The 14,123-nt window shown below is 42.5% G+C and overlaps 1 protein-coding gene across 1 annotated transcript in view; it reads left to right on the forward strand.

Moving 5' to 3' along the window:
- LOC129699106 (contactin-associated protein-like 5) overlaps window positions 1-14,123 on the forward strand; it is a 682,034-nt gene that overhangs the window by 485,019 nt on the left and 182,892 nt on the right. Inside the window, exon 19 of the mRNA XM_055638765.1 lies at window positions 8,075-8,299. Coding sequence (XP_055494740.1) covers window positions 8,075-8,299 — 225 coding nt within the window. The remainder of the gene's footprint in view (window positions 1-8,074; window positions 8,300-14,123) is intronic.

Genomic DNA, 14,123 nt, shown 5'->3' on the forward strand with positions numbered 1-14,123 from the left:
CAAAACAATTCCCAAGATTTTTTTTGAATGGTGGCACAGGCTGGAGAACCTATTTGTTGTATTTCTATTTTATATAAAGAATAGGCCATACTGGGGATATAGTTAGAATGTAGTTAGAGAATATACTTCTTCCGCAGAGCCTTTACTATTTTCCCTTCAAATGTATTTAGAATTCCTTTTCTTGAAAGATATATTTCTTATTTCTCTTCCACCACCCTTTCATATAGTGAATTTCATTTCAAAGTAACTTGCAGTGAATAGAAAATGTCTGATGTAAAATACATGTGGGATATTACCGTAATTTTAGATTGTCACCCGCCTAACATTCAAACATTCTGAACTACTGTGCGTCACTTTTAATAATCCTCAATGTTGTGAACTGCACCATTTACTTCCATCTTCTTCATCTCTTGAAGTAATATTTATTCAGTCAACAAAACTTATCCCCATATCTGAGGAAGGTTGTTCTGGCTCTGGAGAGGGTCCAGAGGAGGTTTACAAGAAAGATTCCAGGAATGAGTGAGTTAGCATATGATGAGTGGTTGATGGCACTGGGCCTGTATTCGCTGGAGTTTAGAAGGTAGAGGGGGGACCTCATTGAATCTTACAGAATAATGAGGCATAGATGGTGTGGATATACTCTCTAGAATTTAGGAGATTGAGAGGGGATCTTATAGAAACTTACAAAATTCTTAAGAGGTTGGACAGGCTAGATGCAGGAAGATTGTTCCCGATGTTGGGGAAGTCCAGGACAAGGGGTCACAGCTTAAGGATAAGGGGGAAATCCTTTAAAACCGAGATGAGGAGAACTTTTTTCACACAGAGAGTGGTGAATCTCTGGAACTCTCTGCCACAGAGGGTAGTTGAGGCCAGTTCATTGGCTATATTTAAGAGGGAGTTAGATGTGGCCCTTGTGGCCAAGGGGATCAGAGGGTATGGAGAGAAGGCAGGTACGGGATATTGAGTTGGATGATCAGCCATGATCATATTGAATGGCGGTGCAGGCTCGAAGGGCCAAATGGCCTACTCCTGCACCTAATTTCTATGTTTTCTATGTTTCTAATATAAGCTAACATAGCCTCAGAATTGAAGGGCGCTCTTTTAGAAAGGAGGTGAGGTGGAACTTCTTTAGTCAGAGGGTAGTTAATCTGTGGAACTCATTGCCACAGAGGGATGTGGAGGCCAAGTCTTTTAAGGCAGAGATAGACAAATTCTTGATTAGAACAGATGTGAAGGTTGATGGGGAGAAGGCAAGAAAATGGGATTAGGAGACAGAGATCAGCCGTGATTGAATTGCGGAATAGACTCGATGGGCAGAATGACCTCATTCTACTCTTATAACTTGTGAACTTGTGAACTTATCATTCAGATGTTTCAGAGTTAACAGCATCTTCTATATTACGAGTCTGATCTTGACCACTTCCTGTTGTTCTGTATATTGATTTTAGAAAAAACGCTGCCACTTACGGCTGTGATTTTTGGTCATCTTACTCAGAGTCCCCCTCCACTGCGCAGGACAAGAGGACATTTCCCATCGATGAAAAGTAAAAGAGTTATTAGTGTTTAAAAAATGTTGAGATTCTCTCTCCACGCCCCTTCTGGAGGGACTATAAAACCCAGAGGTGTTGAGTGCCTCAGTCATTCTCTGCAAGATGGGGGAGCGAGAGGGTTATGTCTCGCAGCCTGAGCTGTGAATAACACTGAACACATGTCTACTAAACTGTGAGTGTGGTTTTACAGACCTTGAGTGCCCTTAATGTGGTTTGAAAATGAAAATGTGGGTAGTTTGAAATAAAGGTGGTGGTTGGTTTGAAATAAAGCACAGTGGTGGTTGGTTTGAAATCAAGCGCAGAAAATGGTCAGTGGTGGTTGGTTTGAAATGGCAAATGATTAAAAGTCTAAACTTGACAACTTCCTGTTTGTACTATATATTGATTGTAGATAAAACGGCTTACGGCTGTGATTTTTGCCATCTTACTCAGTCCCCCTCCGCTCATCAGGTGCAGAGGATTCTTCCCATGAATGAAAAATAGAAGTGTTATTAGTGTTTAAATTTTGAGAATCTCTCTCCTGTCTATCACACCATGAAGGCCGCGCCCCTTCCGGTGGGAGGGGGAGGGATTATAAAACCCGGAAGTGTGGGTGTGGCTCAATCTGCAAGATGGGGGAGGGAGCGGTCATGACTGTCTGAGCTGTGAATCAACTGAACACACTGAATGTCTATGTGATATTTTGTGGAATTTTGTGTGGTTTTATGGTGGTTTTATAGTGTTCACCCTACTTGAAATGTTATGAAACTGCATTTGAATGTGGTGGCCTTGCACTCTGCATGAAATGGTATGAAACTGCACTTGAATTTGGTGGCCTTGCACCCTGCTTGAAGTGGTAAGAAACTGCATTTGAATTTGGTGGCCTTGCACGCTGCTTGAAATGGAATTTCAAGGAATAGCCATGTCAACTGCTAGCCCACCAGCCGTGAGTGAGCTGCCAGCATATCAGGCTTGAGTGATTGAGCTGCAACCCCAAGAATCCATTTGGCCCACAATGTCCATACTAGCCCTCTGGAAACCAGTCCCTTCAGCCCATAACACCCATACTAGCGCTCTATATTTAGCCCCCCCCCCCTCCCCCACTGGCCCACTGGCCACCAATTTTGGAATTGGTGGAGAGGTGGAATATTGCGTTGGGGGACCTGCCCGTGTCCCAACGGATTCCATTTCGTCTGGTATCTAATATATTTTACATATAGAACAGATAATGGCAACACATTCAGTCAATAACATGGTCAATATTACTGATATCAGTGAATTATTCCAAATTTATTTAGTTGCTTGAATATATACACTCCAGTTGTCATTGTGTTGTCTGCAATTGCTCTCAAGGTTGGAGGTCTAAGTCACTGCCAACTTGTCCAATAAATTAACAACACTGCCTCTACAATCCTCCTTACGCTACCTGTATCTGGAATTGACTACTACAGAGCACGTGTTAACCCTTGATATCAGCTTTGATTCTTCAATGTCTGTTTTATTCCCCTTCCCCATGTTTGCTGCTTTAAAGGTTGCATTAGCTGGCAACAGTTTTAAGCGGCCTGTTTTTCTTTAAGTTGTAAGATTTTCCAATTTTTTACATTTTTAAGTAGGGTGTTGCCTGGAATGGAATGCTTTAGCTACAAGACAGATGAGCATTGAAAGGCACATGGAATATTATAGTTATTGAAATATTATAGTTATTACAATAACAGGATTGTGGGATAGGCAGGACTGGAGATCAATGTTCTGGTGTACAGATGCCACAAGGGCGGTACATTGGTGCAGTGGTAGAGTTGCTGCCTTACAGTGCCAGAGTTCTGGGTTCGATCCAAACTAAGGGTGCTTGCCTGTATGCAGTTTGTACATTCTCCCCGTGACATGCGTGGGTTTTCCACGGGGGCTCTGGATTCCTCCCACACTCCAAAGACATAGAGAGTTGTAAGTATATTGGCTTGGTATAATTGAAAATTGCCCCCAGTGTATGTGGGAAGTGGCTAGATGCAGGAAGGTTGTTCCCGATGTTGGGGAAGTCCAGAACTAAGGGGTCACAGTTTAAGGATAAGGGGGAAATCTTTTAGTACCGAGATGAGGAAAGCATTTTTCACACAGAGAGTGGTGAATCTCTGGAATTCTCTGCCACAGAAGGTAGTTGAGGCCAGTTCATTGGCTATATTTAAGAGGGAGTTAGATGTGGCCCTTTGTGGCTAAAGGGATCAGGGGGTATGGAGAGAAGGCAGGTACAGGATACTGCGTTGGATGATCAGCCATGATCATATTGAATGGCGGTGCCGAATGGCCTACTCCTGCATCTATTTTCTATGTTTCTATGTTTCTAAGTCTGCGGCGATTGCAGATCGGCATGGACCTGGTGGGTCAAAGGACCTATTCCTGCGAAGGAACGTCCAGTCAGTTTGAATGGGTAGAACTTGGGCATAAGGAGGGTGTGATCATTTTGATGGGATTGTTTTATACTGGAACTAGTTAAATAGGGATACAGTGGGATCTTGGTGAGCTGTTATATGAGATTAGTTTAATTTAGTTTAGTTTAGAGACACAGCCCTTTGGCCCACCTAGCCCACGTTCCCCATACATTAACACTAACCTACACATGTTATGGACAATTTATTAATGTTCTAAGCCAATTAGCCTACAAACCTGGCAGTCTTTGCTGGGACGAAACCGGAGATAGCCGGAGAAAAAACCCCGCGGTCACGGGGAGAATGTACAAATTCCGTACAGGCAGTAGTCAGGATCGAACCTGGATTTCTGGTGTAAAAGGCAGCAGCTCTAATGCTGTGTTACCGTGCCACCTCGTACCTACAAAGGAAATAGACAATAGACAATAGCCAATCGATTTGCAAAGTAAAGTAAATTTGCAGGTACAGCAAAGAAATAGCAAGGCAAGTGATTGATTAATCTTTAAGGCAAAGAAACTGGAATGCAAAACAAGTCAGTCTTGCTCAAATTGCAGAGAACTTTTGTGAGAACTCCCTTGGTTGCAGTTTTAGACTCGAACAGCAAGGAAGGATAAACCTAACGTGGATAAACTTATCGATGAGATTGTTTTTATCAGCGCCACAAGAGAGCTCTATGACTGTAACCTATCTATGTCCACCTGCCCCTGGTAGTTACTACTCAGGCCAATTTTCAAGTCAGTCTCTCACCTGCATATTAACTGGAAAATAAGGAGTAAAAACACTTTATATTTGCGCTGCCATCAGCATATGGATATAATTAAATTCACACCCTTGTGTTTTTCATCAATGTATTCCCGGGTAGAAGAAGTTCATGTCGTGTTAATGGTTAGTTTAATATTACAAAAGCTCCAATAATCATCAATTAGCAATAACATGAATAATTTACCGCTGCTGAGCTGATAGTGCCCTGATGCTGTGAAGTATGGAGATGATTTCTGAGCGGTTTCCTATCACGGAACCTTCATTTGCCGCGTCTGAAATGTAAAGTAACACGATCCATTTAAATTGCATACATCTTTTATCATCAATTATAATTTTGCACAGATTGGAAAGAAAGTCACAATGCCTTAAGGTAGCTTCGGGCATTTTCCTTCACAAAACCTCTCTGTATTCATTAAGTCACGATCCATTCGCACAACGGCGGCAACATCTGAGAAAATGCATTTAAAATGCCCTGTCTTATGAAGGAAATTGGATGGACAATTTCTGAAATGATGCACACTTAATTAAATTATTTATTTAAACTATTTTTACTTCCTCTCAACTTTCAATATGCCTACCCATAATATGGGCTCATGATGTATAATTGCGGGCATGAAGTTTGTTGTCAGTGTAAGACTCTCAAACTCCCTGTGTAATACAGAAACTAAAATTCAAATGTGAAATGATTGAACCCATAACTTTCTGAAATGGTGAGAGAGAGGGAGCCCTACTATAATATTTTAAGAATGAAAATGAGGACACAAATTTTGTGTTGGAAAGAAGTGCAGGTGCTGGTTTAAATCGAAGATCTAAAATCTTCTATACAAATTTTGTGGTGTAATATGCAATGTCTGTGTTAGTACAGTTAGAGCAACATTGTGATATTTACAGCACACCATACATGTACACAAAATCATTTATCATGTTCTCCTAGGTTAAAGAGGAAAAGTCTTGATGTTATTTCTGGTACAAATGGGTTTGGGTTTAGCTGCACAAAGTAGGCAAAGTAGGGTCTCGACCAGAAACGTCACCTTTCCGTTTCTCCAGAAATGCTGTCTGACCTGCTGAATTACTCTAGCATTTTATGTCTGTCTAAGGCACAAGCAATGATCATTCGTGGGGTGAAAATAGTTTTCATTTTTAACAAGAGGGCATCGAAATAAATGGCTTAATGAAGTTAACCCAGCCCCAAGCAGATAGTCACTGTGTAGTCTCCATTGAGTGAACTTTGACCATGACTGTTCAATCAACTTTACTCCTCAGTTCAGTTCAGTCTCAGTTTAGTTTATTGTCACATGTTCAAGGCCTTCTACATCTGCTCCAGGCACACTGCAGGACGGGCCTGATAACGATCCCATGCTTCTCATTGTCTCATTCCACTACCAGGAATGAGTAGGTTAACTCATGATGAGCGTTTGCCGGCACTGGGCCTGTACTCGCTGGAGTTTAGAAGAATGAAGGGGGAACCTCATTGAAACATACAGATTAGTGACAGCCTTGGATAGAGTGGATGTGGAGAGGATGTTTCCACTTGTGGGAGAATCCAGGACTAGAGGTTAGAGCCTCAGAATTAAAGGACATTCTTTTAGTAAGGAGATGAGGAGACATTTATTTTGTCAGAGTGGTGATGAATCTTGGGTGTGGAATTCTTTGCCACAAAAGGCTGTGGGGGCCAAGTCAGTGGATATTTTTAAAGCAGAGATAGATAGATTTTTGATTAGTACGGGTGTCAGGGGTTATAGGGAGAAGGCAGTGGAATGGAGTTAGGAGGGAGAGATAGATCAGCCATGATTGAATGGTGGGGTAGACTTGATGGGCCGAATGGCCCATTTCTACTCCTGTCACTTATGGCTTTATTACTTTCCCATGATTTTGACCAAAGGTTTGCAATTGCCGACAACATCTTGATTTGGTCTTTCACTAGTTCATTTGTTAAATGAGCAGAAGTTCACAAAGCACTGCATTTTGAAAAGGTCAGTTTGTCCAGCAAGTTAATGTCTCTATTAAAATGGTAATCATAGTCACACAGCATGGAAACAGGCCTTTGACCCAACTTGTCCATGCTGACCAACGTTGCTCAATCTACACTAGTCCCACCGACCTGTGCTTGGTCCATATCCCTCCTATGCAAACGTCAATAGTGCTTAACACATTATACACAGTCTAGATTGTGTTAAAGTGTGCTTTTCTTCAATTATTTTGGCACACATGAAAATGTTGGGGGCGGCACTTCACCAACAAAACAAACATTGAGATTGATGGTAGTTCAACAAAAAAACGTTGGGTTAGAAATATCTCTGGTGATGAGTTCGTTTTTCCAATGCACTCAGTAAATGTTCAGTTGATGAACTGTAAGAAAATGCAATGTCCCATTGATTCCTCTTACAGAATCTGCAACATTTAAAGCTTTACATTGTCCACTTAAATTATTAAAGCCCATTCCAGCTTTCTATCAGTTTACTACACTGAAATACAGGTAGAACAATAGAATGCAAGAGAGTTATAAATTTCATGTTGGGATGACATTTGCCTGGGGTGATATCGCCAGTCAATTTCACAATCCGAATACATTTCTCTTCCACTTAGCTCAATGGAAAGCAGCATCATGCAAGAACTGTTTCGTTGAACACTTACGCTCGGTCCGCCAGCCTACGAGATCTCCCGATTGCCAACAATTTCAACTCTCCATTCCATCCCCATGGGTCTGAAGAAGGGTCTCGACCCAAAACATCACCCATTCCTTCTATCCAGAGATGCTGCTGCCTGTCCTGCTGAGTTACTCCAGCATTTTGGTGTAAACCAGCATCTGCAGTACCTTCCTACCCATACTAACCTTTCTGTTCTGGGCCTCCTAGATTGCCAGAGTAAGGGCACATGTAAATTGGAGGAACAGATGATGGTGGTGGTGCGGTAGTTGATTTTCTGCCTTACAGCACCAGAGACCTGGGTTTGATCCTGACCATGGGTGCTGTCTGTACAGAGTTCGTACGTTCTCACTGTGACTACGTGGGTTTTCTCAGGGTGCTCCAGTTTTATCTCACATTCCAGACACGTGCAGGTTTGTAGGTTATTTGGCTTCTGTAAATTGTCCCCAGTGTGTAGGATAGAACTAGTGTACCAGGTCATCACTGGTCGGCAGGGACTCAATGGGCCGAAGGGCCTGTTTCCACATTATATCTCTGATACTAAAGGTAGAAGACCAAATAATTAAACCATTAAAAGAATATAGACTAGAATTGAACAAACCTGACTAGTTATGTTATTTTTTAATCTACATCTGATTTTAAGTCGGATAAATTAAACTTGGGTTATCTAATAAATAACCTTACTAATTTTTATTCTGTGTTTTGTTTTATTGCTCAGAGATTTCTGCTACTTTTGAGTCTGGAACGTCATTGTTATACACACTACAGGAGCCTGTCACCGTTGTCAAGAATCTAAGCGATCTTTCATCTGCTGCGTCTTCAGAGCTCACCTATTTGAGGGAAAATATTGCATTCAGTTTTCGAACTATGCACACCCCAAGTATACTGCTTTATGTCAGTTCTTTCAATGAGGAATATATGGCTGTAACTCTCTCCAAAAATGGTAAGTTTGTCAAACCTACCTATTTCTAGACATTTGCCGTATGATTTTTAAAATAAGATGGTGGAGGTCCATCACTGATTTTCTGGCTCAAGAACCTTGCAAAAATTATCCATTTTGCTGCACAAGCAGAGTTCACAGCCAGGGGGGGCTGAGATGCCGGCCAGCCGATCGTCCATGAAAGTCAGCAATGTGAACAGATCTGTCTGTTCCGGCTGGGCCAGAGTTCCAGAGGGGGCAAATTTGACCCATTGATCAGCCGCGATGAGATTGATTACATAGAAACATAGAAATTAGGTGCAGGAGTAGGCCATTCGGCCCTTCGAGCCTGCACCGCCATTCAATATGATCATGGCTGATCATCCAACTCAGTATCCCGTACCTGCCTTCTCTCCATACCCTCTGATCCCCTTAGCCACAAGGGCCACATCTAACTCCCTCTTAAATATAGCCAATGAACTGGCCTCGACTACCCTCTGCGGCAGAGAGTTCCAGAGATTCACCACTCTCTGTGTGAAAAAAGTTCTTCTCATCGCGGTTTTAGCCCACTTCCCCTGGCCTAGGCGCCATATTTTCAGGGCAACTTCTGAGGGGGGCGGATTTCAAGTGCGCTCTTGGAATTTTATTCGGAATAAAGGAGGTGCCAGGCCACCTGTTGTCGGAAAATTGGTGGTGAGTCGGTGCTAAAAAAATATATAATTCATGGTTTTACATTCACAGCTCTCTGAGGGTACAATTTGCAAAGATTCACAATCTTTGAGGTAATAAGTTCCTCATCGTAGTTTTAAATGAATAGCCTCTTATTCTGAAACCCTCATACCAGGTTCCTCCACCCAAGGGAAACATCCTGTGGCATTTATCCTGAGCAGCCCTTCAGAATGTTATGTTTCAATATGATCATTGCTTTTAAGACCTGAATATATGTACAATTTATTGTACAATCATAAGGTGATATCTCATTCCACAAATTTATCTTCTGAACCTTTGCTGAACTGTTTCCATTGCATTTTATTCTTCTTTAATGTCAATGTTGCATTCCAGGTTCTTTAGATAAGTAATATCATAATCATAAGAGATAGGATTAGAATTAGGCCATTCTGGCCATCTACTCCGCCATTCAATCATGTTTGGTATTGGTGAGACCACTCCTGGAGTATTGCGTACAGTTTTGGTCTCCAAATCTGAGGAAAGACATTCTTGCCTTAGAGGGAGTACAGAGAAGGTTCACCAGACTGATTCCTGGGATGTCAGGACTTTCATATGAAGAAAGACTGGATAGACTTGGCTTGTACACGCTAGAATTTAGAAGATTGAGGGGGGATCTTATAGAAATTTACAAAATTCTTAAGGGGTTGGAAAGGCTAGATGCAGGAAGATTGTTCCCGATGTTGTGGAAGTCCAGGCCAAGGGGTCACAGTTTAAGGATAAAGGGGAAATCCTTTAGGACCGAGATGAGAAAAACATTTTTCACACAGAGATTGGTGAGTCTCTGGAACTCTCTGCCATAGATGTTAATTGAGGCCAGTTCATTAGCTATATTTAAGAGGGAGTTAGATGTGGCCCTTGTGGCTAAAGGGATCAGGGGGTTGGGAGAGAAGGCAGGTACAGGATACTGAGTTGGATGATCAGTCATATTGAATGGCGGTGCAGGCTCGAAGGGCCGAATGGCCTACTCCTGCACCTATTTTCTATGTTTCTATGTTTCTATGTTTGATCTATCACTCCCTCCAAACCCCATTATTCCTGCCCTCTCCCCAAAATGTCTGACACCCATACTAATCAAGAATCCATCTATCTCTGCCTTAAATATATCCACTGACTTTGCGTCCACAGCCTTCTGTGGCAAATATTCAACAGATTCACCACCCTCTGAATAAAGAAATTCCTCCTCATCTCCTTCCTAAAAGAACATCCTTTAATTCTGATGCTAATTTCTATATTCAGATGGTGGTGAATCTGGAAAATGTATTGCCTCAGAAGACTGTGGAGGCAAAGTTAGTGGATTTATTTAAGGCAGAGATAGATTGATTCTTGAATAGTACAGGTGTCAGATGTTACGGGGAGAAGGCAGGAGAATGGGATTTGGAGGGGGAGATAGATCAGCCATGATTGAATGGCGAAGTAGACTTGATGGGCTGAATGGCCTACTTCTACTCCCATCACTAATGATCATGATATTTCAGAAGGAAAATAAAAGAATAAAGATATAAGAGGGGTAAAAGATATATTTTTGATTTAAAAAAAAACTCTTGGCTAACGTACGGCAATCCAAGAGTATAAATATTAAATGGTAAGAAATGGATAGAACAGATGGGGCCAATTATGAACTAAAAGATCAAGTGCAGAAAGAGACAGATGATGTGGCTAAGGTTGCAAATTAATATTTTATCAAGGGAGAAGAGTTTGCTGAGTCACAGCTTGGAAGATGTGGATGAAATATTCAATGTTAAAGGATGGAAAACAAGGAGTTATTAGCTATTATGTTCCAAACACAGGGAAAGTAAATAGTGAGGATGAGGTTCAGGGGAAGAGTCATAGTCATAGAGTTGTAGAATCATATTGTGATACAGCTTGGAAACGTGGGCCCTTTGGGTCAACCTGCCCACACCGGCCAACATGTCCCAGTTTCACTAGTCCCACCTGTCCACGTTAGGTCCATATCCCTCCAAACCTGTCCTATCCATGTACCCGTCTAACTGTTCCTTAAACATTGGGATAATCCCAGCCTCAACTACCTCCTCTGGCAGCTTGTTCCATGCACCCACCACCCTTTATGTGAAAACATCAAGGGTTCACAATCAAGGTATCGTTCTGTGGATTGAAATTTTGCAAATTTTACCACCCTCCTTCACCAAGGTGTTTACAGAGGCATGGAGCATAAGAGCAAGGGTAAGAGCACGGAAACATGACCTTCGCCCTGCGAGTCATCCGCAAGTGATCCCCGCGCATTTACACGAATCCTACAATGGTGACAAATTTAAATTTATACCAAACCAGTTAACCTACAAAGCTGTATGTCTTTGGAGTGTGGGAGGAAACCGTAGATCGCGGAGAAAACCCACGCAGGGCATGAGGAGAAAGTACAAATCCGTAGCCAGGATCGAACCAGGGTCTCTGGCGCTCTAAGACAGCAACTCTACCGCTGTGTCACCGGGTAGGTGCGGTGCTCAAAGACAACCGGGATATATATTTGAAAGGGAAAGGAAAATGCATGACTAAGGAAGAGGCTTTGTGGGACTGGCAGGATTGCTCTTGCAGAGGGCTGGCATGGACTCGGTGGGCCAAATGGCCACCCTTCCTTACAGTGACCATGCTGCGATTCCATGAAATTGTGGTTTTCACACATCAAGTTTTCCTCGTCATTTAGTCGAGATTAAGCTTCTATATTTTGCCACAGTTTAAGCAATATTTTGCTTGCAACCTGATGATTTTTCATTGAGAGATGTTTTCTCCAAGGCCTCTGGGGAATATAACAGCCAACACTGCAATCTGTAGTTCCCTTCTTCAATGATCTTCATTGACTCTCTGTGGAGCCTGGGGCATTCAAAGTTTATACTTCTGCTGGAAACCATCTGTCAGATGTATCTACAGCACAATAAACCTTGTCAATACTTTTGACACTGGATTGAGGTAGTTTTAGCCTTCTTTTGATATTGACATTCTCGACCTGACTCTAGTTTTTTTGCTGCCGCACATCCTCTTTTCTACGGTTGACTACATTCTCAGCTCCCAGCTGCCTTAAGGGGATGTCCCACTGTACAAGGTAATTCAAGAGTTCTCCTGAGTTTCCCCTGATTCGAACTCGGAGAATTACGGTAATAGCCGCTCATAGGTACTCGGAGCTCTCATGGATATTTTTCAACATGTTGAAAAATCTTCACGAGTCTTCACGAGCTTACCGCGTTTCCCGAGTACCTGCCATTAGCATTATGAGTCACTAAGAGACGTCCCAAGCTCCGACGTACCCGCGACGTACATTCTATGTGCTTACCATGAGTTTGATTTTTTTAAACGCGGGAGAGCTCTTGAATTACCTCGTACAGTGGGACAGGCCCTTAAGGGTGATTGAATACGAGTTTAGTTTAGATTTGAGATACAGCGCGGAAACGAGCGCTTCGGCCCAACGTCTGTGCCGACCAGTGATCACTATTACACTAATTCTATCCGACGCACAAGGGACAATTTACAGAAGCCAATTAACCTACAAACCTGCACCTGGAGAAAACCCACATGGTCACAGGGCGATCAATAGTCAATAGCACCCTCTGAGTTAATAGAACCCTCTGAGTTCCTCCATTTATTTGATTTTTGCTATTTTTTTTAATTTTGATTTGTAATCTGACTCGCCTGAGTATAATTGGTTTTGTAAAGTGAGGGTTTGGGACGTGCTTTCTAGAAGCATAGTATGAGCAGATATCCTTACCACATTTCATCATCTGGATGAGTGTGAAGAACTGTACCAAACAAGGCAGTGCATCGTGACCTGGGAAATAAGATTGGCCAATATAGCTCTTTAAAGGGCCTGTCCCACTGCGGGGACCTAATTGAGGAGTTTAGAAGAGTGTGTCCTCGACTCACAGGAGTCCGTAGATATATCATAGAGGCTCGTTATGCCAGCCGTAGGTACTCGGAGTATCAGGTAAGTTGGGACGTTTTTTTCAGCATGACAAAATGGTCCACGAATAAAAAGATAGTCGGGAGTAGGAATTCGTAGATCACAAAAATCTTGATATTTTTTGAAGGTCCTTTCAACTCGGCAGAGGACTCGGGAAAGTGGGACAGGCCCTTAACTCTCCTTCATGCTCGAGAGTAGTCCCCGCGTACTTGAGGCCTCAGTAAAGGGGCTGTTCCATTGAGACGACCTAATTGGCGAGTTTACAAGAGTTTATACTCGACTCATACTCGCAGCATGATTGACATGAGGTCCCAGGAGGTCTTTGTAACTCTTCTTCAGGCCTGAGAATAGTCCCTGCCTACTCGAGGCCTCAGCTACGTTGGGGCGTATTTTACAACATGCTGAAAAATTACCGCGAGTAAAAAAAGGTTGCCATGGAAAAAAATCGATATTTTTTTTAGGTTTAGACGAAGTAGGTCGTAGTAGGTCGGCATTTTATTCATAGGTAATCGAGGGTAGCCGAAAGTAATTGAAGGCAGTTGTAGATAGTCTTCAACATAGTCGAAGGTAGGTCGAAGGAGATAGAAGGAGTTTGTCTTCACTCTCCACTAATCAGTGTCCAATTTTCCCAAAGCGAGTCGAAGCTAGTCTTCTACATAGTCGAAGGAGGTCGGCAACATGACAGTTTTTCAAACTCTTCTAAACTCTTCTAAACTCGCTAATTAGGTCGCCGCAGTGGGACAGCCCCTTTAGGTTGTGGCGGTTTTTTTAGCATGCTGAAAAATGCCCGTGAGTAAAATAAGGTCGCCATGGTATAAATCAATATTTCTTTTACTCGTAGGTTTAGTCGAAGTAGATCGTAGTAGGTCGTCATGTTATTCGTAGGTAATCGAATGCAATCAAAGCTAATCGAGTGTAGTCGAGTGTAGTCGAAGGTAGTCATATATAGTCTTCAACATAGTCGAAGGAGGTCGAAGGAGATCCTCTTCGCTCTCCACTATTTGGTGTCCAATTTTCCCGAAGCTAGTCGAAGCGAGTCTTCAACATAGTCGAACTTCATCAGTCACAGAAAGTAAGCATGCAGTTAAAGCAGGCAGTGAAGAAAGCAAATGGCATGTTGGTCTTCATAACAAGAGGAGTTGAGTATAGGAGCAAAGAGGTCCTTCTGCAGTTGTACAGGGCCCTAGTGAGACCACACCTGGAGTGTTGTGT

The sequence above is a fragment of the Leucoraja erinacea genome, chromosome 7 (assembly GCF_028641065.1).
Source record: "Leucoraja erinacea ecotype New England chromosome 7, Leri_hhj_1, whole genome shotgun sequence".
NCBI lineage: Eukaryota > Metazoa > Chordata > Chondrichthyes > Rajiformes > Rajidae > Leucoraja > Leucoraja erinaceus.